This window comes from Bos taurus, chromosome 10 (assembly GCF_002263795.3).
Source record: "Bos taurus isolate L1 Dominette 01449 registration number 42190680 breed Hereford chromosome 10, ARS-UCD2.0, whole genome shotgun sequence".
Lineage (NCBI taxonomy): Eukaryota > Metazoa > Chordata > Mammalia > Artiodactyla > Bovidae > Bos > Bos taurus.
In genome coordinates this window covers 81,503,835-81,528,616 of record NC_037337.1, presented here as the reverse complement: position 1 = coordinate 81,528,616, position 24,782 = coordinate 81,503,835, and the positions used below count along the sequence as shown (strand labels likewise).

Sequence of the window (24,782 nt, the reverse complement as noted above, 5' to 3'; positions counted from 1 at the left end):
ATTTTTTGGGGCTCCAAAATCACTGCAGATGGTGACTGCAGCCATGAAATTAAAAGATGCTTACTCCTTGGAAGGAAAGTTATGACCAACCTAGATAGCATATTCAAAAGCAGAGATGTTACTTTGCCAACAAAGGTCTGTCTAGTCAAGGCTGTGGTTTTTCCTGTGGTCATGTATGGACGTGAGAGTTGGACTGTGAATAAGGTTGAGCGCCGAAGAATTGATGCTTTTGAACTGTGGTGTTGGAGAAGACTCTTGAGAGTCCCTTGGACTGCAAGGAGATCTAACCAGTCCATTCTGAAGGAGATCAGCCCTGGGATTTCTTTGGAAGGAATGATGCTAAAGCTGAAACTCCAGTACTTTGGCCACCTCATGCAAAGAGTTGACTCATTGGAAAAGACTCTGATGCTGGGAGGGATTGGGGGCAGGAGGAGAAGGGGACAACAGAGGATGAGATGGCTGGATGGTATCACTGACTTGATGGAGGTAAGTCTCAGTGAACTCCGGGAGTTGGTGATGGACAGGGAGGCCTGGCGTGCTGCGATTCATGGGGTCACAAAGAGTCGGATTGAACTGAACTGAACTGAATTCACAGTGTATAGCTCTGTGACCTGCAAAACTCCAGAAAGCAGCCTTCTTGAGCACACGATGTGCAGATCCTATCCCTCAACCCTTATCTATGCAGGATTCAGGAGGCCCTAGGGCCATTAGTGGAGAGCTGGAATTTTTGGGTGGTTCCTCATATCAAGACAAAATCTGTCTCAACCCTCCGTACAGAGTGTTTCACATTTTGGTCCCTGTTGTATCCTCTGGAGCCTCACACAGAAAGCCTTATCTCGTGTTTCAGCAAAGATGAAGACAGGAGATCCCATTCAGGCCCCTTGGATTCCAGCCCAAGCTAGAGGCAATTCTTTTGATGCTGCTCCTTGTCCCTCGCTGAAGATGCTTGACTTTGCAAGGCTTCGATGGGAGGAGAGAGACCTAGGCCACGCCCCCCCCCACCCCGACCAGCAGGTGTGCCTGCCTCTGTCCACTGTCACCTTCATCCAGAACCTCGCTCCCGGATAGGTGCAGAGCAAAAGTAGAGCAGTCCGGAAATCAGAAAGAAAAACCTGCATTCCTGCTTCCTTCTAGGCAAGTCTCCCAAGCAGCAGGGCTCCTCGGGCTGTTGACTGCAATACATCTCCCCTGCCAGGGTTCCCTCAGAGCTGCCCTTTGGGCAAAGTGCTTCCAGGCTTCCTGCGAGCCCCTGGGTCATCCCATCAGGCTCCTCCCTGGTGGTAAGCCTGCTTGGGGGCATGTTCCTCCCCAAGAACTTGTGTGGCCAGGTTTGGGGTTAAGACAAGGGTTTCCCAGCCTGAGTAGGAAGGACACAGGCACTTCTCCTCTTCCAGGAGAAGGGTCGTGGACACATCTAGAAGCCAGTAATTCACCTGTCCTCTGTCCCACAACCTCCTTTCCAAGAAGGAAAGGTAAAATTCAACGCTTGTTACTTCCTTGGGTCTGGACAAGGGGAGGCACCTTCCCCTGAATGAGAAACTGTGGCCTCTGGGACTGAGCAGAGAATGAGAGGGGCTGGACCCAGATCGGTCCTCAGGACACAGTGCCTGTGGGCGTGCTCGGAAGTGGGAGGGGGGGAGCAGTGAGGGGATGTGGAGAAGAGATATAAGGCCTCTTGTCCCAGAAGCAGCCAGGAGGTGAGAAGAGGTGTTAGTGGCACCCAGGAAGGCAGAAGAGGCTGAGGAATTCAGGAGGGGCAAGAACAGCCCTACAGAAAAGGCTCTGGGCACACTCTCTCTCTCTTTTGCGGCCAAAGCCAGAGAAAGAACAGCCAGTTGCATAATCCTTCTATTTGCTCAGATCTACATTTTGCCTTGAAGCTCCCTGCCCTGGGAAGTGATTGAGGAAGGCACCCAGCAAGGACTGGGCAGGGCAGGGAGTCAGTAGACCAACCAGGGGTGCGCAGGGTCTTCAGCCTTTCTTCCACCACTGCCGTCCAGGAGGATGGAGGCCTTCAACGAATCTTCCCCGTTCAACTTCTCCCTCCCGCACAACTTTGGCAAGCGGCCCACCGACCGGGCGCTGAGTGTCATTCTGGTGATCATGCTGTTAACCATCATGCTCTCGCTGGGTTGCACCATGGAGTTCAGCAAGATCAAGGCGCACTTCTGGAGGCCCAAGGGGCTGGCCGTCGCTCTGGTGGCGCAGTTTGGCATCATGCCCCTCACTGCCTTTGGACTGGGCAAGTTCTTCCAGCTGAATAACGTTGAGGCCCTAGCCATCCTGATCTGCGGCTGCTCACCGGGGGGGAACCTCTCCAACGTCTTTGCCCTGGCCATCAAGGGGGACATGAACCTGAGGTAGGACTGGGGGTGAGAAGGGAGCTACCTGGGGAGATTGCAGTCAAGGCAAAGAGCCAGGAGGGGAGTGAATGGGGGCTGGGAGGGTGTTAGGGCAGGGGGTGGCAGCCATTTATGCTCAAAAGCTAACACTGGGCTGGGGGCAGACGCTGGGGTACATCTTGGCTTAGGCTCCAAGCCAAAGGGGCTCAGCTGGTCCAGGGACATCCTGGAGAGACCCCGCCCCTACTCCCAGGGTTGTCTCAAATGGCACAAGGACTGTCTTGAAGGAATACTGTATTGATTTAAAGCAAAGGGACCTCTGGTGAACTTTCACCCATCTGCCAGGGTAGGCAGAATTCTGCTTCAAGGCCAGAGATACGAAAGGGAGTGCAGATTAGTCCCAAAGATCTCCAAGGAGATCAAGGCGGCTCAGAACCAAAGAGCACCTCCAGTTCCTGCAGACCAGGAAGGAATTGCCAAAGATCCCCCCAACTGTCTGTGCAAGTGGGCTGTCCTCTCTGAACCTCCCCTCTCCACCCATCAGAGGCAAGAACACTTCAGCGCAAAGACACAGCCAGGTAGATCCTGGAGTCCCCCAGCACCAGGTCAGGATCCCATGTCAGGACAAGCCTCACCTCAGCCAAACTGGGAGGAGGCAACAGCAGCATCCCCACACCCAAACCATTACAGCAGAAGTCAGTGAGGGTGGAATCCTGCAGGGGGCAGCTGAATACCCGTCCTTCCAAAGAGGTGGGACTCTGGTCTGGAATGTTTCCCAGGGCAAAGCCACGTCAGACTAGCTCCAGCTCCAGCAGCAGCTTCTGCTGGCTGAAGAAAACTCACCAGCATAAAAGCTCTGGCTCTTACTTAATTGTCCATCTCAAGCCTGTCTCTTATGGTTCAGTCCTCAGTGGAGAGGCTATTCCATGCCAGGCAGGGCAGTAAATTCAAGACAGTCCATCTGCTTGTGCCTGTCACTACCCTGCCCCTGACTGAACTGTACTAAGGAAACCAGCCAAGTAGGGAATCCTCTTCCTGGTGATACCAAGTGATGCTGGAGCTGATACTTGAATGAAAAAATGATAGTGATCATGGGGGGTTACCTGGACATGCCGCCTGAGAAGCTCTGGACTCTCCACCCATATAATTCAACCCTCACTGAGGTGTTTGATGGAGAGAGAGCCTGGCTTGTACAGTCTCTCACGGGAACATGTCCAGTATTCAACTACCTCACTGTGAGGAAGTTCTTCCCCTTATCTGATCTAGGTCCTTCCTGCAGCAAGACAAGCCCCTGACCTGATCTAGACAAGGCCCAATGCAGCCTCTGTGTCCCATACAGAGAAACCTGAACCATATCTTAATTCTGACGTAGAAGGGCTGCAACCTTGCCTGGTAGCTTAGCTGGTAAAGAATCCACCTGCAATGCGGGAGACCTGGGTTCGATCTCTGGGTTGGGAAGATCTCCTGGAGGAGAGCATGGCAACCCACTCCAGTATTCCTGCCTGGAGAATCCCCATGGACAGAGGAGCCTGGCAGGTACTCAGGGCCTTATGGCTCTGTATCAGTAGAGCTGCTCGGGCGGGTGGGGAGGTGGGAGGCAGTGTTAAAGCACAGTAGGGGAGTCTCTAAGTGTGAGTGACCAGATGTCCCAGTCTCTTGAGCCAGTGAGTGCCAATAAGGTCCCTTTGGCAATGCCTGCTTTTCGGAGGCTCTAGGACTCCACCAGTGATGCCTCCAGTGACTCACTGTCTTGCTCAGGCTCCTGGTCTGGGCACCTGGGACCTGTCACCTCCACCTAGGCCCCTCAAGAGATAATACTTTGCAGGACAGCCACCTTCTGCCATAAAGCCCCTTCCCACAGACCAACCTCCCATGTACATGAAACCAGCCCTCTGACCCCACTCACCCTCCACCATCACAAGCTGCCAGAAACTTCAAATTCCAGATTGAGTTCACCTGAGACAACTTGTTACAGGTATTATAGTAATGATAATGGTGCTGATAATAAAAGACAGACTGGCAATGGGCCAAAGGCTCTACATGGGATCCTGATACGGCTTCCATGAGGAGGTGCTATAAGGAGCTCCATTCTAGAGACAAGAAAACTGAGCTTTAGAGAGGTTAATACATTTATCCGAGGCCTGGGGGCTCCAAAGCCTGTGCTTTCACTCAAATATCTTCAATGCCCAGTGTGGCTGGAGGATGACCGCCAGCCTCTGAGGTGTGGGCCTCCCTGCACAGGGCATATGCCATCCATCTCTGCCATGGCTATTGTGGGATTAGGAACTCATGGCTGGCATAGCTTCCTGCTTTTCAGGAGAAGACAGAATCTCCCTTTGAAGGTGAAATCTCCAAATTTTTAATTGTTGGCAATGATTTCAAATTTTTTAAAACACTGTGCAAGCCAAACTGTACATGTCAGAGGCCCAGATGCCACCCAGAGGCTGTGGGTTTGAGGCCTGTGTACGATACCATGCTATTCCCATGTGGACTAGAAAGGAGTGTTGAGACCAATTCCACTTTACACGTGAGAAAGCTGAAGTCCAGAGACTTGCTAGAGGCTTCCCGAGAATCTGTGGGCAAGCTGTGTCCGGAGCCAGTCCCGGGGTCTCTCTTGCCAGTCATTCTGCTTCACGGCTGGAGTGAGGCTGAGGGAGATCCTCGTGGGTGGAAGGGGGAGAAGGAACATTCCAGAAGGCTGGGTGCCCCCTCCCCCGGTGGACCTCTCAAGGCAGCCAGGCACAGCAGCTCTTTCCTCTAGGATGCCGAGAGTCATGCTTCAAAAAAGACAGTGGACCCACAGGCAAGAGAAATTGCCCTCCCTGAGGGACAGAGAAGAGAGGGACAGTGAGAACTGGGCCCCTTTGATGACCACCTATGCCACGCCTCGAGTTCACCTGCTCACCCCCACCCCTCATCCAGCCTACAGCAGACAGCAGAGCCAATGGCTGTGGAGACAACCCAAGGATTCTCACAGTTCTCCCCACCATGAAAGACTAGGCAGGAGACAGAAGCTACTCAGGTTCCCCGAAGTCTCCCACTTCACCACAGAGACTGACCGGTTCCCTCACAGCTCCCTCAGCTTCTGCTGCCAGTGCCTCTGTTAACAGGAGCTCAAAACCTGTCCCTCAAGCAGGGTATATACAGTTGCCCCAAAGCAGGCTGTGTGGAGGGCTCTGAGAATTTAAGCAGGAAGGTTTAAAAAAAAAAAAGAAATGTGCTCCATTCCCCCTGGTCCCTGGACCCCTAGACAAGGTCCATAGCAGACTCTGGGTCCTATAGACAGAAACCTGGACCATATCTTAATTCTGATGTAGAAGGGTTGCCAGCTTCCCTGGTAGCTTAGCTGGTAAAGAATCCGCTTGCAATCCAGATTCACAATGTTACTACATGACAGGTTCGTCTCAGAGCTACAACAGGACTGCCCTCCCAGCACTGCCCTTCAGGGTAACAGGATCACAACCATTACAGATACCAGAAATGTAGGCCAAGAGCCAAGCCCTTGCACGGGCGGAGGAGGTATCCGGAGGTCTGGGAGCACGGCTCCCACACACACGCCAGTGCACAAGGCACACCAAGTCCCAGAGCAAATTCCAAAGCTCCCGACATGCCGAGCCAAAGCAAGCATGACTCCTGTTCAAGGTCATCAAAACAAGCACACGAGTTTCATGTGTGGCCTTTCTCCTAGGCAGAGGTCAACAGCTAGCGCTGTGTAGCCTACCGAATGCCCTCCCCAATCTCATTCCCCTCTTCCTACACTCAAGGAGCACCTCCCAGGATTTGACTTTCAGCCCTTCCACAAACCCTTTTATATTTTATATTATACTATTACTATGTATGTATATATCCACCAGCAAGATACACTCCTGCATTTGTTGTTTTTAAACTTTATATGAACTGTATCATACTACCCATATCATTTGACAACTTGCTTTCTTTGAGATGATAGGTTTAAAAATAAAAGAGCTATTTTGTGCATTTGAACTGCAGAATAGTTTGTACCAGGCTTCCCTGGTAGCTCAGTCAGTTAAGAGTATGCCTGCAGTGAAGGAGACCCGGGTTCGATCCCCGGTCAGGAAGAGCCCCTGGAGAAGGAAATGGCAACCCACTCCAGTATTCTTGCCTGGAAAATTCTATGGACAGAGGAGCCTGGCAGGCTACAGTCCACAGGGCTGCAAGAGTCAGACACGGCTTAGTGACTAAACCGCAACCACCATAGTTTGTTTGCATTGTCCTGTTGGCAGGCGTTTATGCGGCTTTCCTGTCTAAGCAAGTCTTGTGCCTGCTACCCCTATGCTCACATGTGAGAGCATACAGGAACACAGGACTGCTGGGTCTTGAGGTTCACACGTCTTCATCTAACATCTATCCAGACTAGTTGTTCTACATCTCACTCCCCAGGGCAGTGTATGAAGATCCCTGTTTCTCTGTGTCGTCATCTGTATAAAATGAAATGTCATGGTGGTTTTAAATTTAATTCATCATAGGCTTCCCTGATAGCTCAGCTAGTAAAGAATCCACCTGCAATGCAGGAGACCTGGGTTCAATTCCTGGGTCAGGAAGATCCCCTGGAGAAGAGAAAGGCTACCCACTCCAGTATCTGGCCTGGAGAATTCCATGGACAGTCCACGAAGTCACAGAGTCGGACACAACTGAGCAACTTTCACTTTCATGGGAGGTCTAGCACCTATTCAAATCTCGTTGGCCATTTGGGTGTCCTTTCTGAAAATAATGCCCTTTGCCTATTTTTCTGTGGGATGGTGGTGCTTCCTTCTTATTAATTGGTAGTCATTTGTTGTTTTTACATGTTTCAACAGTCTACTCATAGTTTGGGGCTTATCCTTATGTTTTGATAATGATATAAAACTGTGTATTTTAACTTAACCAACTGTATTAATATTTTCCCTTGACATTTTATATTTTGGGGATTATTTAACAAACACTTTACTGCCTTCAAGGTCATATATACATTCACCTATGTTTGAAAAGTTTTAAAGCTTTGCATCTCACATGAAGATCTTTAATTTATTAGTATGTATTCTGTGATCTAATTGTATCTTTTCCACCTGAATAGAAAAAATTCCTAGGATCAGTGAATTTTTTTCCAGCAACTTGTAACACCACCTCTTGTTGATCAGATGCTCAAATAAGCATGGGTTTATGTCTGAGATCTCTCTTCTATGTGGCTATTCTTGTACCAATATCACATTTTCTTAATTATAACTCTATGGTAAATTTTGATAAGTGAAAGGAGTTGCCCTACCTTGTTATTCTTGGAAATTATGTTAATTATTTTTGACCTTTTACTCATTCATTTGAATTTTGAGACTAACTCTCAAGTCGACAAAAGTTATTTCTGAAAGTTTGGTTAAGTTTGCATTAAATTTATAAATCAATACTGAATCTTCCCATCCACAAAACTGGTATAGGTTTCCTTTCATTCAATCATTTCATATTAGGAAGTTCTTCCATATAATTAAAAATTCATTTACTAATAATTTTTTGTAGTAATTTTTAATTGATTTTTTTTATTGCTAATGTATTCAGAATTTCATGGATTCTATTTACTAGTTAAAATAGAAATTCACTTGAATTTCCTCTGTGGACAGTTCTATCATCGGCTTATTTTAGTTTCTTCCTTTCCCCTCTATATAGTTTTCCTATCTCGTTTTGCAATGCTAGCGAAGACGTACAAACTATAATTTACAGCAGGTGATGTGATGAGAACAGGTATCCTTCCTTTATTCCTCTAATTTTTCACCATTAGGTTTTCTATTTCTTGTAGATTTTTTGGACAGATAATCCTTTTCAGGTTAAGGGAATCCATTCTGTTGCTAGTGTGGTGATTTTTACCATGCATGAACACTGGATTTTGTTGAATGACACTTTTCTATACCATTTTTTTCTTTAATCCAATAATGCAGTGATACATATCAGTAGATTGCCTAATATTAAATCATTTTTATATTGCTGGGATAAACCCATTTTGTTCATTGTATTATTTTATAAAGGCATAGCTAGATTCACTAGGTAACATTTTGTGACTTTTGCTCCTGTGTTTGTAAATGAGAATGGTCCCTAATTTTCCTTTCTCATAATGTGACTTTTTTACCTTTGGTTCTAAACTCATACTAATCATATATAATTTGGGGCATGTTTCCCCTTTCTTTACTCTGAGACGATCTATACTTTGAATATTTAGCAGAACTCTACTATAAAATCATATACATTTTGTGTGAGGTTTGTTTGGATAATAGGTTTCAAAGTGTTTACTAAATGTCTTTAGTGAGTCTAAATTGATTCAGGTTTTCAACTTCATTTTAAGTTTTTGTAGATTTCCCAGGAAATTGTCCATTCAGTCTGAACAGAAAAATGAAAATATAAGACTATCCTTGATTTCTTCTATGGTCCTCTAAAATCTCTATTGTATCGGAAATTGTATTTCTTTTTGCATTCATGCTAAGATCAATTTGTGCCCATTTTCCTTTTTCTTGGCTAGCCTCGCCACAAGTATTTATATTATCGGACTTTGTAAAGAACCTGCTCTTGGTGTAATTGATTCTCAATTTATATCATTTTTAAAGGTTATTCTCTCATCTTTAATATTTTCTCTTTCACCGGGTTTGTTTCTCTTTCCAACTCTTGAATAAAATGCTTAGCTCATTAATTTTTAATCTTTCTTTTCCTTTATAAACATTTCAAGCTATAAATTTTCCTCTTAAGGATGAATTTTGTCCTCTAGATTTTTAATATTTTTAAGATATAATTCACACACCATAAAATTCACCTTTTTAAAATCAGTAGTTTATAGTATATTCACACTGTACAACTATCACCACCAATTCCCAAACATTTTAATCATCCCCCAAAGAAACCTAAACACATTAGTAGTCACTCCCCATTCTCTCTCTCCAGCCCCCAGCAACCACAAATCTATTTTCTGTCCCTAGGGATTTCATGTAAATGGAATCATATAATACCTAGCCTTTCATGTTTTTGATTCCTTCACTTGCCATGCTTTCAAGATTCATCTTTGTGATAGCTGATATACAGTGGTACTTCATTGCTTTTTATGGCTGAAGAACATTCAATTACATGAATACACCACAATTTGCCTATCCATCAATATTTTATTTTCCACTTTTCAGCTGTAACTAATGTTGCTCTGAACACTTGTATGTACTTTCTCCACATTCTCACCGAGACTTATCATTTTTATTGCTTAGCTCCGCTAGTGGGTGTGAAGTGGTATCTCATTACCACTTTATCATTTCATTATCAGTTTTAATTTGTATTTCTTTTATAACTAATGGTGTCGAGCATCTTTTCATGTGCTTGTTGGCTAACTGTGTTTCTTTGGAGAAATGCCTATTCAAGTCCTTTGCCCATTTTTAAATTGAGTTATTTGGAGTTTTTTAGCTGTTGAATTATGAGTTCTTTATATATTCTGGATACTGGGCACTTGCACGATTTGCAAATATTTTCTCCCGTTATGTGGGAGACTTATTTTGAGTATCCTTTGAAGCAGTTTTTTAGGTTTTGAAGTCAAAAGTTACCTGTTTTTCCTTTGGTTACCTGTGCTTTAGGTATCACATCTAAGAAATCATTGCATAATCCAAAGTCAGTTCAGTTCAGTTGCTCAGTCATGTCAAACTCTTTGCGACCCCATGGACTGCAGCACATCAGGCTCTTCCTGTCCATCACCAACTCCCAGAGCTTGCTCAAGAGTTGGTGATGCCATCCAACCATCTCATCCTCTGTCATCTCCCCATATTTTAAAATACTATATTCTTCCTTTTTCCATTATGAGTTCATATTCAACCCATAATAGAATTACATGTTCTGTTTTTCCAGTAGTCCTTTTGGAGTATTGATTACTGAGTAAACATTTGTTTCACCTCTCCTTTTTTCATAGGCTTAAAGTCTCAATTCTGGCCCCTCCCTTGGGTATTAAAACCTAAACACCAGATTACCAAGACTAACACCCTACCATCTACTCCTCCACATGCTGCAGCTTCAGCACAAGCCTACCTACTACTCGACATTCTTTTGTTTCTAGTCCCTGGAAACCTCCCCTCAGTTTCTTACAAGATGGAGTATGTGCTTAAGTGTTATAGGTGTTCATGACTATGTTGGGGGGAGGTTCCCATTATTCAGTCCACAGTATCTTTTGAGGGTCTCTCCTCAGCTTCTGACTCCTTGTGATATATCCACCAATTATGTTCTTGATGGCTATACTCCAGACCCTTTGGACTAGGATGTAGTTGATGGTCATATCAAGCCCTCATCCCCAACCTTCTCACTAGAATGGACGCCAAAGCATATATTGTAAAGTAAATGTCTACAAATCCAAGATGTTCCCTAGCAGCTTCCTCTCCCCGTTGGTCTTTCTGAAGGGCCTCTTCCTACAGTGTTCTGAGATTAACAAGGATGAGATTCCAAATGCAGACAGCAACAGGGCAGTTAGGATACAAATGAGAACTGGGAAGATACATTGTTATTCAGGATCTGAAACTCACAATTTATCTTAAATAATGTTAAAGATAAGCCAAAACATAAAGGACATGAGAATATCAATGTTGGGTGTGTGTACGTGTGCATGCTGCTTCAGTCGTGTGCAACTCTTTGTGACTCCTGGACAGGAATGTAGCCTGCCAGGCTCCATGGGAATGTCCAGGCAAGAGTACTGGAGTGGGCTGCCATGCCCTCCTCCAGGGGATCTTCCCAACCTAGGGATCAAACCCACATCTCTTACATCTCCTTTATTGGCAGGCAGGTTCTTTACCACTAGCACCACCTAAGAAGTCCTCAAGTGTTGGGGACTAGATTATTATTCAAGATAGAAAACAGGTCTGATGACCAGATTATCTTGTCACTTGAGAGTGGCTAACTCTGTTGCTGCCTTCTCTAATACTCCACTATTGTGCTCCTTCATCAACTTTTTTTTTACACAGTCCTCTTAATCACATGGGCCTCCCTCGTGGCTCAGCTGGTCAAGAATCCACCTGCAATGTGGGAGACCTGGGTTCAATCCTGGGTTGGGAAGATCCCCCGGAGAAGGGAAAGGTTACCCACTCCAGTATTCTGGCCTGGAGAATCCCATGGACTATGGGTCGCAAAGAGTCAGATAAGACTGAGTGACTTTCACACTTAATCATAACCTCTGTTTACTGCTTTTTCTTCGCATGTTTTTTGGTTTTTGAAATCCCTCCCATGCCACCCACTCTCAAAGACCAAGTGCTCTATAATTGTGTATACGTTCAAACTCCCTGAGAGAGAATGTTCTTGATGTGTTTAATCTTTGTTATTTTAGTCAGAACCACTATGTCCAGCCATGCCCTAGACTCTAAAGGCAGGCACTTAGCCACTGTAGATCAGGTGTTATTCTACAACCCAACGGGCTATAGTTAGTGATGGGATCGCACAGCTTTTTTCAAAATGAGCTGTGCATATGTACAAGTATAGAGAGCAAAAAGAGTTCTATTACGGAGGAGATCAAAATGGCTCCTTTCACAGTGAAGTGTACAGGGACCTGGGTTCAAATCTCAGCCTTCCCACCTTTGTGATCCTTCACGTCCCCAGCTTCCTCTTCATCAGTAAAAAGGAGATCATATGCTTACCTTCTCAAACTACTGGGAAGAGGAAACAAAGCAATGCATGTAAGATTCTTCAAGCCACGCCTGGCACACAGCAGGCACTCCACAAATAGTACAGACATACCCTGGAGATACTGCAAATTCATTTCCCTACCACTACCATAAAGCAGAATATCACAATAATGTAAGTCATGTGGATTTTTTGGTTTCCTGGTGCATATACATGTTACTTTTAAACTATACTGTGACTTATTAAAGGTACAATAGCATTGTGTCTAAAAAAATTTGCATATCTTAATTTAAAAATACTTTATTGCTAAAAAATGCTAACCATGATCTGAGCCTTCAGCAAGTTGTAATGTTTTTGCCAGTAAAGGGTGTTGCCTCAATGTTGATCAGGATGGTGGCTGCTGAAGGTGAGGGTGGCTGTGGCAATTTCAAGAAGCAACTCCTTATCCATTCAAGTTTTACCATGCGTTGCAGCAATTCAGTCACATTTTCAGGCTCCACTTCTAGTTCTTGCTATTTTCACCACAGTCACGTCTGTAGTTGCTTCCTCCTCTAGTCTTGAATTGCTCAGTCATCCACGAGGCTTGAAATTAATTTCTTTTAAACTCCTGTAACATTGATATTTTGACCTCTTTCCAGGAATCATGAATGGCCATCTAGAATAGTGAATCCTTTCCTGAAGATTTTGTTAATTTTGCACAGATCCATCAGAGGAGTTACTATCTATGGCAGCTGTAGATGCATCTTCTTCTGATAGAACACTGTTTCATCTGCACTGAAAATCTCTTTAGCATGGCCATCTTCACTGATGATCTTAGGAAGATCTTCTGGATAACTTGCAGCTTCTACATAAGACCTTGCTGCTTCACCCTGCACTTGCACATATATGCATATGGCAAGAAACATCCATGTTTCTTCTGCAGATTCCTCACCTCTCTGAGCCTTCCTAGAATTGAAGAGAGTTCAGGCCTTGATCTGGATCAAGCTTTGGCTTAAAAGACTGTTGTGGCTGGTTTGATGGTCTCTTTAGATCACTACAACTTTCTCCATAAGGCTGTTTTGCTTTCTGCTCATTCGTAAGTTCACTAGGGTAGCACTTATAATTTTCTTCAAGAACTTTGCCCTTGCACTTACAACTGGCGTTTGGTGCAAGAGGCCTGGCCTTCAGCCTGCCTGGGATTTCCACAGAATCTCCTAAGAGTAAACATTTCTACCTTTTAACTTAGAAACATAAGAGACATCTGACCCTACCTTTCACTTGAACACTTAAGAGACCAGTGTGGGGTTTGTAATTGGCCTAATTCCAGTATTATGTCTCAAGGAACAAGGAGGCTTGAGGAGAGAGAAAAGGGGGAGCAGTCAAAACACACACATTTATATCCTTGAAATTCACCATCTTACATGAGCATGACTCACAGTGCCCCTAAACAATTACAATAGTAATATCAAAAATCACTGTGACAAATACAATGAAAAAGCATGAAATACTGCAAGACTTGCTAAAACACGACGAGACACCAAGTGAGCAAACGCTGTTGGAAAAACAGCACCAATAGACTTGCTTGATGCAGGACTGCCATGAAGGCTCATTTATAAAAACACAACTGTGAACTGCAATAAAATGAGGTATGCCTGAATTAATGAGCGCCCTCTCTCTCTCCATTTTTCCTATGTCTCCCTCTCAGCATCGTGATGACCACCTGCTCCACCTTCTTCGCCCTGGGCATGATGCCCCTCCTCCTGTACCTTTACTCCAGGGGCATCTATGATGGGTCCCTGAAGGACAAGGTGCCGTACGGCGGCATCATGATATCACTGATCCTGATTCTCATCCCTTGCACCATAGGCATCATCCTCAAATCCAAACGGCCACAATACGTACGCTATGTCACCAAGGTAAGAACCTAGGGGTCTGGGCAGGGAGTGAGAACCCCACCATCATAGCAGTAAATGGCTTGATCCGAGTCATTTGGGCTTTTTCTGTGTCAGTTTTCTTTCCTTGATTAAAAAAAAAGTCTGCTATTGATACAACCTACTTTATGAGATTGTAATGCATATGAGAGTATTTTTGAAGCGTTAGCAGGAAAAAAAGGAAAACACCACACACAACATACAACCATTTTGATAATTAAGCTTTTAATCATGTACCTACTAGATGTTACGTTTTATGCTACTAAGGATTCACTGTCCTCAAAGAGTTTAATCACAGAAAATCAGTAACACGTGAGAAACAAGACACAAGAGTGTATAGTCAGGCATTGGCAGAATGCAAGGAAGGTAAGGTTAAGAAGGGCCAGGTAGTCAAGAAAGGCTTCTCTGGAGGATGGAAGGAGGGGTGGTCTTGAGCGAGACCATGAATAAAGGGTCAGATTTGGGTAAGCCTAAGGAAATGTCTGAATAGAGGAGTTCAGAGGGAGACCAAAGGCAAACATGGCTGACTAGATAAGAAGGTGGAGGGGAAGAGACCAGAAGAGCTGGGAGGCACACTCACAGCGCTTTGGGAATGGGATGGAGGAAGTGGAGAGTTGGTCCCAAAGGGTGTGGGGGAGTGCCATGAGGGCACCATACCACTGCCTTGCCTTGGAAAAACCAGACCCTTAGAGAGCTCCCTCTGCCAACTCTTATGACCTTGGAGCTCACTCCCCATCAGTCTCTCCTCTGGTTCACTGCTCACCCCTGGGATCCAAGTGCCAACCTGGTCCTCAGGATAAACTCTGCATCCTGAAGGCCTGTTTTTGTTCCTGCCCCTGGATCTATGCCTTTGAGCCGGTCTACAGGGTACACTACTTGGAAGCGCAAGGCTTGGCAGCAGCTTTAGGCCTGGAACAGAGGTTTGGTCAGATTTCCAGGGTCTTTCCATTTTCACAGTGCCATTGTCAAAGGTAGATTTTTGCCCTTGCCCTGGTGCAGTCCTAATACCACGGCCACAGTTCCCCTCCCGACCTGTTGGAAGATGTGAAGTCTCCTGCCAAATGGCTGGTCACCCCACTCTGCTCTGGACAGCATCTTCTGTTTTCACCCTTGCTTCTCAGTAATCTTTTATTCATCACATCCTCTTATTCCCACAGCCTCCTCCTCACTCTCATTTTTAGAGTGACACCGTATTAATTCTTCCCAATCAACATCAGTTCTGGTTTACATCTCTCCTTTTTTTCAGTAAGTAGTCACTGGACTGGACTTCCTGTTTCAGCCAACACCTGTCTTTCCTCCCCTTCCTAGCCATGCTCCCAGCAGACATCCACTGCCCCCACCTACCTTCCACTCCCACCCAGCCCCCAGGGCTGTTCTCCAGTGACAACCCTCATCAATCAGTGTCTACTCCTCAGTCTCCCATCCACTCACATTTTGATGACCCCTTGCTCCACTTTCTTCACCAAATCCAACAGACATGTCTCAACTATTCTTTTAGTGGTTTTTGATATGGCTGACCACTGCCTCCATCTCAGAAATCTTTCTCCTCAGCTTCAGTGACAGGGCACCTGCTTTCCTACCACCTCTCTAGCATTTCTTTTCAAACTCCCTTGTGAGTTCCTGTGGCAAAGGTTACTTCTCTGCATTCAGCCCAAGGTTTCTGCTTTTCTTACCTACGCCTGGGACCTTCCCACCATGAGATCTGGCCCATCTCAACAGCCATCTACAAGCTGATGACCACCAGAACAGTATCTTCAGCGCTCACAGCTCTCCTGACTCCAGAATCCATGTATTAACTACCAAATCTTTCTACTGAATATGCCTCAGGCATTTAAAACTCAGTATGTTTTAAATTTAAACCATTTCCTCAAACTTGCTCTTCCCTCCTCCCTGTGTCGTCATCTCAATGAAGCATTTAATGTGCCCAAATGCCTGAGCCAGAAACCAGAAAGCCATTCTCCACGTCCTCTCTCCCTCCCCACCCACACTAATCACCAATTGCCAGTTCTGCCTTCTTTTGCTTGAGTCCATGTTTCTCCATATCCACTGTCTTCATTCAGGCCACTCTCCTCTCTCACTAAGCTACTCAGTCTTCTAACCTGGTTCCCTTACCTAATTTTAACCTGAGTCTGGAAAGAACAAACTATCATGTCACTCTATTGCTTAAAGCCCCTCATTGGTTCCTTATTCTACCCCACGAGTCATGAGGCTCCTCAGCCCTTTCTTAATTTGGTCTCAACCAACCTCTCCAGTGTTAGCTCTTTTCTTTGCACATGCCCTTCCCTCTGCCTGGAATACTCCTCTCTCCAAAATCCCACCTCCCTCACCACCACCTTTCAACTGGACACATCCTTCAAGTCTCAACACAATTAGCACCTGCTCTGGGAAGCTGTTCTCAACCCACAAGCTTGGACAGAATGTGTGTCCTATTTGCTCCCTCATCACCCAACATCCTTGTAGCATTTATTGTATTCGTATTAAAAATACCACTTGTTTTTATTCCCCACACACCTGCAAGAAGATCCTAAGGCTGTGTCTTAACACTGAATTCTCTAACACTCACATCTAATGCCTGAGAAGAAACAAAGGAATAGAGGACAAATCCTGTCTCTCCCACACATGAGTAGACAAACAAAAAACCAGAAACATGAACCTGTCATCTCACTTACTGAAGAGCTTGTGGAATGTAGAAACAAAAGGAAAAATATATCACACAGAAGATAAAAATGTGAAATGAAAAAAAAAAAAAAAGACATCTTTAAGGACAAAAAAAAAATGTGAAATGACCCCGATATCACTTAAAGCAACTTTGCCCTCCTCCACTTTGTAGGTGAAACCAGAGACTAGAACCCCAAAAGCAACTGATATAACGTGTCTCCTGATCTAAGTATTCTTCTGAGAATGGCAAATACTCTAAGAGATCACTTATACGTGGAATCTAAAATATGACATGAATGAACTTAACTGTGAAACAGAAACAGGCTCACAGACCTAGAGAACAGACTTGTTGCCAAGAGGGAGAGGGGCAGTACAGAAGGATGGAATGGGGGTTTGGGGTTAGTAAACTGATGTATACAGATGGATGGACAAGGGCCCACTGCATAGCACTGTCAGCTATATTCACTATCCTGTGAGGAAATGTAAAAGAATGTGAAATGTATCTGAGTCACTTTGCTGTACAGCAGAAATTAACACAACACTGTAAATCAAGTACACTTCAATTTTTTTTTTTTAAAGTGTTCTGAGGATGGAAAAAAGAATCTCAGATCTTAAGGCTAGAGAGGGCTTCAAGATGAGGTAGTCTCCTGCCTTATTCTCATTTTATATATAGAATAACTGAGGCCCAGGGAATGTCTCTCATTCCTGTTTTGTTACACATCCATGACTCAATTCTACAGTAAATGACCCCAGAGAACATTAAAAGGGCTGAGATACACCTGGACAGGAAGGACAGGAGCCAGTAACAAAGAATCACATAAAATAGAAGTGTACCTTAGGACCCGCTTTGCCGCTGGCCAAACCTCCAAGGTTAGACAAGCAGAAGGGCAACAGCTCCATTAATCAATTGCTCCCAAACAAGATATCATTCCCATGAGGTTGCAGATAAAAGTGAGTGGCCAAGATGTAAAGGCTGAAATTTTCTTGCTTTTACATTTCTTTGAGGACTATGCTCATTCTTAATCTCCCCAATTCATAATGTAGTGAGTTACAAGCTGGAACAACTGTCCCAGCTTCTTTGCATACCGAACACTCCTAGAGACTTTCAAATCAAAATTACCCAACTTCTGATAACTGGCTCTGACAGAAGCTATCTGTTCAAACTCTGCTCAACCAGTAGCATTCCCTAGTGAGAGGTCACATTTGGACACACCAAGATACAATTTTAAGGATGCCCTATTTGGGCTACCCTGGTAGCTCAGATGGTAAAGCATTTGCCTGCAATGTGGGAGACCTGGGTCTAGAAGATCCCCTGGAGAAGGAACTGGCAACCCACTCCTTGCCTGGAAGATCCCATGAACGGAGGATACTGGCAGGCTACAGGGGGGTCACAGAGTCAGACACAACTGAGCAACACTTTCACCATTTGGAAAGGTAATTCAAGTAATACTGTAACTCACCCATGCAGGAGTTTATTCAAGCCTATGTGGTTAGAAAGTTGGTGAACCTGAGCATGACACAGTCCAGGTGCCACTCAGCATAAGCCACTCACCACTCTCATTATAAGGATCCCACCCTGACATTGACTCAACCACGCTACCTATGCTTTCCCCATACCTGTTGCTACTGACCGAAGACCTGACTCTCCTTTGTCTCAGTTTATGCCACCTTGTGACTTCTGCAGCCTGCGGGCCTCCATGTCAAAATTTTCACACTTGTCTCTGCTCTTGCCTCCCCTTCTCTGTAACTCTACAAACTCCCTAAACGAGAGAATTGATTTCCTCGTTGGGTCGCTCACCAACCAGGTCACCTACATGGGAAGAGTTAGGCCAGGTTATCTCCTGGATCCCTGGCAAGCTGAGCTGGCTGCCCATGAATGGACAGACACTCATCACAGCTTTAGTCAGCAATGACAGGGCAATGCAGGTGACAGAAAACATGGTCACCTATGAACAAACAACTACTGTGGCCTCTCTTCTTAGCAAGAGGTCATGGACAGGAGATCCGAGTGACAAGAAAGTGTGAGATGTTACACTCCACTCCTTTCCCTACAAGCTACAAAGCAGTCAGTGGTTCTAAGATGCTAGGTGCTGTGTTGTCAACCTCATTCCAAAAGCTGAAGGACTCACCAGTTTACATATCTTGAGGAGGGCTAAGCCAGTTTTCACACCTGGGTCACATCAATGTCTATGCTCACCACCACTCTAAAGGCCCCAAGAATGGGAGAATGAGAATGAGGGCTTGAGATTAATACTCACGCAGACAAAGAGGGCTTCCGGATTCACAATCCTTGTAGCCCAATACCTCCTACATTCTTCATTACCCTCTTCAGAACAAAATCTGGACATCAGGTAGAGGACAAACCCAAGAGGCAAAAAATCCAAAAGGAGAAATTAACTCAAAACCCAAGGGTGAACTAAGCAGTTTATCAGTTAATTTTTGTTGTTACTCAGTCATGTTTGACTTCTTGCAACCCCATGGACTGCAGCACTCCAGGCCTCCCTGTCAGTTGTATCAGTTAATAGTCTCTCAATAAAACTTAAGTCGTTACTAGTGAGATTCCTTCCTGTCCTGGGACAGGACCACCAACAGTACAGGTGCTGTTTTATATGATTATCAGTTGCAACATGATTTAGAAACACGGAACTGCGCAGTTACAAGTAGAGCAACATAAACAAACGTTAAATTGTCACTAGGACAACACTGTGAATGTAATTAATGCCACTGAATTATACACTCAAAAAAGGTTAAAATGACAACTTGTGTGTTCTATATATTTTACCACATTTTTTTTAAAAAATTGCATTAGGAAATACCAAACACAGGTGTGAAATGAGCTAGAAATGGAACCATAACCATTACAGAACACAGTAAGTTCAAGGAAGGTTTGCTGCACACACTTGTATTCAGAAAAAGGCTTCCCTGGTAGCTCAGGGATAAAGAATCCGCCTGCTGGTGCAGGAGATGAGGGTTCAATCCCTGGGTCAGGAAGATCACCTGGAGAAGGAAATGGCAACCCATCCAGTATTCTTGCCTGGGAAATCCCATGGACAGAGGAGCCTGGTGGTTGCAGTCCACTGGGTTGCAAAGAGTCGGCCACAAGTTAGTGACTAAACACCACAACTCAGAAGATAAGAGGGACAGAGCTTAAGTTTATGCATGCATTTTCATCAGTTTAGATGTCACTCTAAAATGCAGACATGTAACACTCTTTGAAACCTTGAATCCTCCTTAGTAGAGAAAATTCTTAACATTCTAATTTCATGATAAATTGCCTACTGAAAATTCTAAGTGGTATGGAAGATCCAACTATAAAATCATAATCTTAAAAGAAAAAAAAACATACCATTGCTCCTGATGACAGTTGCTTTCACAGCTCTCACCTGGGGTAGGGTGGACCTGCACTGTTTCTAAAGATTCATTACCTGAGCTATTTGAAACTCCTTTTAGGAACTTTCCTATCATCCCAATTTGCAAGTCACTCAAGAAAAGCACTCATCCCTATACATCATTCAGATCTAAAAGCACATTATCTGACTTCATTACCTGCTTTAACCAGCATTGCTTCAAATGATTTTTGGCAACTTCCAGAAATCAGATTCATCCTAAAATAGATGAAGTCCCTACCCATAAAAGAGGTATTTAAGACAAGTACCACAAGTTCTAAGAACAGCTTCTACTCAGTTCCAAGATATCCAGAGCATCCAAAGCATTGTTGGGATGCGTAAAGAGAACTTTCATTTACAATACCCACTTTGCCGGAGGGCTGAATAGTCTCATCCTTCAGAGTCACAGCACTTCACTGAAAACCTGCTACTCAGAGATGTCTATCAGAAACTATGTCTGGCTGAGCTTTCAGTAAAAAGGTAATCAGACCTATGACCGCCAGCAAGCTGCCCAGCTACAGGTAAGAAATCCAAGATGATGATAAAGGTCTTGCGTACTCCCTTTCACTTCAAATATGTTTATTAAAATGTTTTCCACCTTCGGTATCCACCAGCGCTTCCCTAGCTCTCTGCGCTCCTCCATATCCCCACACCCTTCTAACTGCCTTTTCTTCTTGTCCTTATTCGCAGGGAGGGATCATCCTCCTGCTTTTGTGCAGTGTGGCTGTTGTAGTGCTCTCCGCCATCAACGTGGGCAAGAGCATCTTATTTGTCATGACACCACACTTGCTGGCCACCTCCTCCCTGATGCCTTTCATCGGCTTCCTGCTAGGCTACCTTCTCTCTGCTCTTTTTTGCCTCAACGGACGGTAGGTATTATTGTTTTAGGTCCCACTGTCCCACGCCTTTCAGGAAAAAGATCAGATCCACAATCTGGGGAAAATAATTTTTAAGCAATATATTCAAATGCAAAAATGGAACAAGGCAATTGGACTGAGGAACAGTGGGGAGGTACTGGATGAATAACACAGAGAAACAAAATCCAAAGGTATCTAATCACACAAAGAGGAACAGTTCATGGCGAAGTGCTCCCTAGCAGAGCCTAGACTCCACCACCTGCCCAACTCCCTGGCAGTAAACGGCAGCGGAATAGCTCCATGTCTTCATGACAAGCCTTGATGAGGAAAAGGATCCCTTCCCCTTTGCCTCCTTTTCTGTCTAGGTTTTAGTTCTAACACACCACCTTGGGGTGGCAACTTTATAATAAATGTGCAGAGACCATGCTTACAATTTTTTAGCAAAGAACTATTTTAATCACTAATTGCAATTCAGTGAATAAAATGTTGTATTAAATGTAACAGTACATTCTTTAGCCCATAAAGTGTAAAGCAAGAGAATGTGTTCTCAAGGCAGATAATGGAACCAAACTTTCAGTTGTGAAGACATCCAAGCCAGAAATTGGACCACAGGACAAGGTTCCCAGACATTTAGACAATCTTTTACTTTATGCTGAAATCCTAATTGTCCTGTATGTAACTCAACATGTGCCAATGAACAATACTGGCTCAGATCTTTTCTCCCCGTAGCCAGACATTTTCCCCGAACTTCATTTTGGTAATTCCACAAGTGACAAACTGTAGATTTCTAAGCTAATCAAAAATTCCCTCATTAAAAACTCCCCACATGGACCTACTAGTCACCATTTTCCACAAAGCTGGATTAGTGACCTAAGAAATGGGTCAATTTGACTTTTCTCAAAACCCTGTGCACATGGCTCAGTTCCATCTTTCTGTGTTGGACTGTCAGTCTCTCTTATAAAGTATTTGGGAGAAAGATGACCAAGTGAAGTTGCACCCTTATGTCCCTTCTCTGAAGGCATTTGGTTGTTTTTTAATCAAAACAGATGCAAACGCACAGTTAGCATGGAGACTGGATGCCAAAATATTCAACTCTGCTCCACCATCCTCAATGTGACCTTCCCCCCTGAAGTCATCGGACCACTTTTCTTCTTTCCTCTCCTGTATATGATTTTCCAGGTTGGAGAAGGGCTTCTCCTTGTTGCCATCTTTAGGTGCTATGAGAAATTCAAGACTCCCAGAGGTAAGTACTGAATCATTCCCCTTTGAGCTCTACTCTCACCTGGGACATGATTTCACCAGCAACTGTCTCTGGCAAGGACCTTTCAAGAGGGGCTGTAACCCATAAAGTCATTAGGAACCAGACAGCACCAATGTGCAGGAAGGAATTTCAAAGAATCAAACTACCCATAGTTAGTGCATCTCATTTTCGCTGGGAGAGTAAGCTGTGGACTTTGCCTCATGGAACAGAGGGGATTTGGGCTGCTTTAACTGGGGAGACCATGCGGATGAATCAGACAGAACTGTCTTAAGCATTACATGGTTATGAGATCAGTAAGATTCTGTGTTAAGAGTAGGTTCTCAAGCCATGAAACCAGGTCAGAGCCCCAGCACCATTGGCATTGCTTTATGAGGGAAAACATGAAAGCAACGCAGTCTAATAAACCAGAACCAAAAAATGAGGATTCCAACTCTGGTTACACCGTAACAATAAGTCAACTACTAATCTAGATTTAATCTAATTACTACTGGATTAACAAATTCCTAGCCCATAGCATCTCTTTTTTAAGATGCTCAAGAGTATTCATTCTCTTCAAGATACAAACTTCAAGAAAGCCCACTGACTCCTTTCCTCAAAGTGAACATCAAATCTTTTTTTTTCTTCAGTATCTTTTTTCAAACCCAGAAAACTCAATCTCATTTGGTAACATATTTCAGTATTTTGTAACTCTAAACATTAGTATATTCATCTTAACCACTCATTCTTCAACTGACTCAACTTCCTATAAACTTGAAGATGTCTTAAGACCTCTTCAAGACCCAGAGCCTGAATCACACCCTAGGAGAAAGAAACTTACCCTGGTGGAATTTATCTTACAGTAGCAAATGAAGACTTACAGTAACTTAAAAGATGTAATCTTGGTTATCAAGCAGCCAAAAAGAAACCAATAAATAACTGATCATTACTTATGAACCATTTTTACTCAGCTCTGCTTGAAAACTAGAGCTATAGATAAGCATGCAGTCTGATACTTCTCTAAGATCAACTCAAGCTATTTGTTACCATTCAAGATTTCCACCCTCTTAACAAAAAAATTCCAGATCCCCAGGCTTGCGGTTTTAGTACCAGAAAGGGCTGAAATGCCAAGAGGCCATATTTTATAGCTTCTGGCTCTAGAAATCAATGTATGTAGGAAGATTCCTTGGGAGAAAACTAAGTGAAAATTACTCATCTCACATACTGTCTGGGCCCAAGTAGTGTTCAAGTTTAAGGATCTGTCAGTTTTTGTGCTTTGGACCCTTCTAGAAAGATGGGAAAATGGGAAAAGTGAACCCTAAGCATCTCTCCTTGCTACCACCATGTAGGCAGAAGTAAACCCAACACCACGACAGGCGTAATGGAAACACCTCTGGGAAGACTTCTCACTGACAGTGCTTTGCTCCCTGCCCCCACTGGTCCCAGAATGCAAGTCAACCATTGCTTACATGGACTCAACTCCCCAACTGTACCACTTGTACTAAGATGATAGAGACGGAGTGAAGCAGAGTCAGTGCTCTCTAGACCTTACTGCTCTTTATTAGACCCTTTGTTACGAGTATTATCATTAGAGTTGTTGAGGTGAAACCTAATTTTTCCTCAGTTTGACTAAGTCATGGGGAGAGAGGTGGTCAAGAGATAAGAGAAAAAAAAACAGCACACCCTAAGGGAAGTTGATATTATCCCCCAGACAGAACAAGTTTCTTAATCACTCTTTTGTTCTTCCTAACCCATGACCCTTTTCAACTTTACAGATGACACAAAAATGACCTACAAAGTTGATGCAACTGAAGAAACCCTCCCAACAGCTCTGGGAAATGGCACTTACAAAGGGGAGGAGTGCAATATTGGGTTTACTTCAGGCTTCCCCAAAGAGCTGGATTCTGGTCAGAAGGCAACTGAGCAACTCAACATGGCAAACTGAAGAGAGAGCAGAAAGAGGATCCACCTGTGGTGTGATTAGTCTCTCTCCAGCATTTCCAGCATAAACTATCAGAATCATTAAGCCTTGCATGGAGAACAAAGTGGGAGTCTACCCCGCAAGGCTTACCTGTCCTCAGCTCAGGACTTGATACCTGTTTTAAAAAATCAAAGACTTATTCAAGGACAGCCCTACAAAGGCAGGCACCAAAGCTGCCTTTGCATCCCTCTAACAGTGCCTAAAAGGCATAAAAAAGCAATTTCTGAGCTGGTCAGTAAATGGGCTTTCACCCTAAAATCAAATATTAAAATTCCGTTCCCAGTTTTGTGACCCAAAAGGGAAATAAGACGCTCAGAGTATTGTAGGATTAGTAGACTTCAGAAGTCATTTCTAACCTTTAGATTTAGAAAAATCTAGATCCCATTCTTTCCCTTTTGACATCATTGGCACCAAAGCTACTGAGAACATGACACCAACTGGCTAAGACAAACTCACAACCATTCTGAAATGAAAGGACATTCTGGAGAACACAATTCTGGAAGAGAGCTTTAAAAAAGAAAAGGAAGGAGAAGAAGTATAAATACCAAGAGAATAGTTTCTCTAATCTAATAATCTACCCCATCAATTCATTAAGTATCAGTAGTTTTCACGTTATGTTCAAATTTAAAATTGAGAGTAAACTATTGCCAAAATTAGTGATTGCTAACTTCAAAGTACTGAAATTCTTAAATTTCCAATTTTTCCCAATGAAATTTAGACATTTTCTATACTGCTCATAGGCAAACACATACACACACAGGCACATTAAGTCAAAGATAAATAAAAACATTTGCAAACAGCTGAC

General features: G+C 44.0%; 1 protein-coding gene and 1 long non-coding RNA gene across 2 annotated transcripts in view; one reads left to right on the top strand and one right to left on the bottom strand.

Moving 5' to 3' along the window:
- Positions 1-13,640, bottom strand: part of LOC104973229 (uncharacterized) — a 23,288-nt gene extending 9,648 nt beyond the window's left edge. The window contains exon 1 of the long non-coding RNA XR_809469.4: positions 4,249-13,640. This is a non-coding gene — a long non-coding RNA (uncharacterized lncRNA). The remainder of the gene's footprint in view (positions 1-4,248) is intronic.
- Positions 1,895-24,782, top strand: SLC10A1 (solute carrier family 10 member 1). The gene is given in 5 exon segments (NM_001046339.1): positions 1,895-2,360; positions 13,633-13,843; positions 20,593-20,771; positions 21,806-22,002; positions 23,772-24,782. Coding segments are annotated over 5 exon segments (1,113 nt in total). The 5' UTR covers positions 1,895-2,004; the 3' UTR covers positions 23,942-24,782.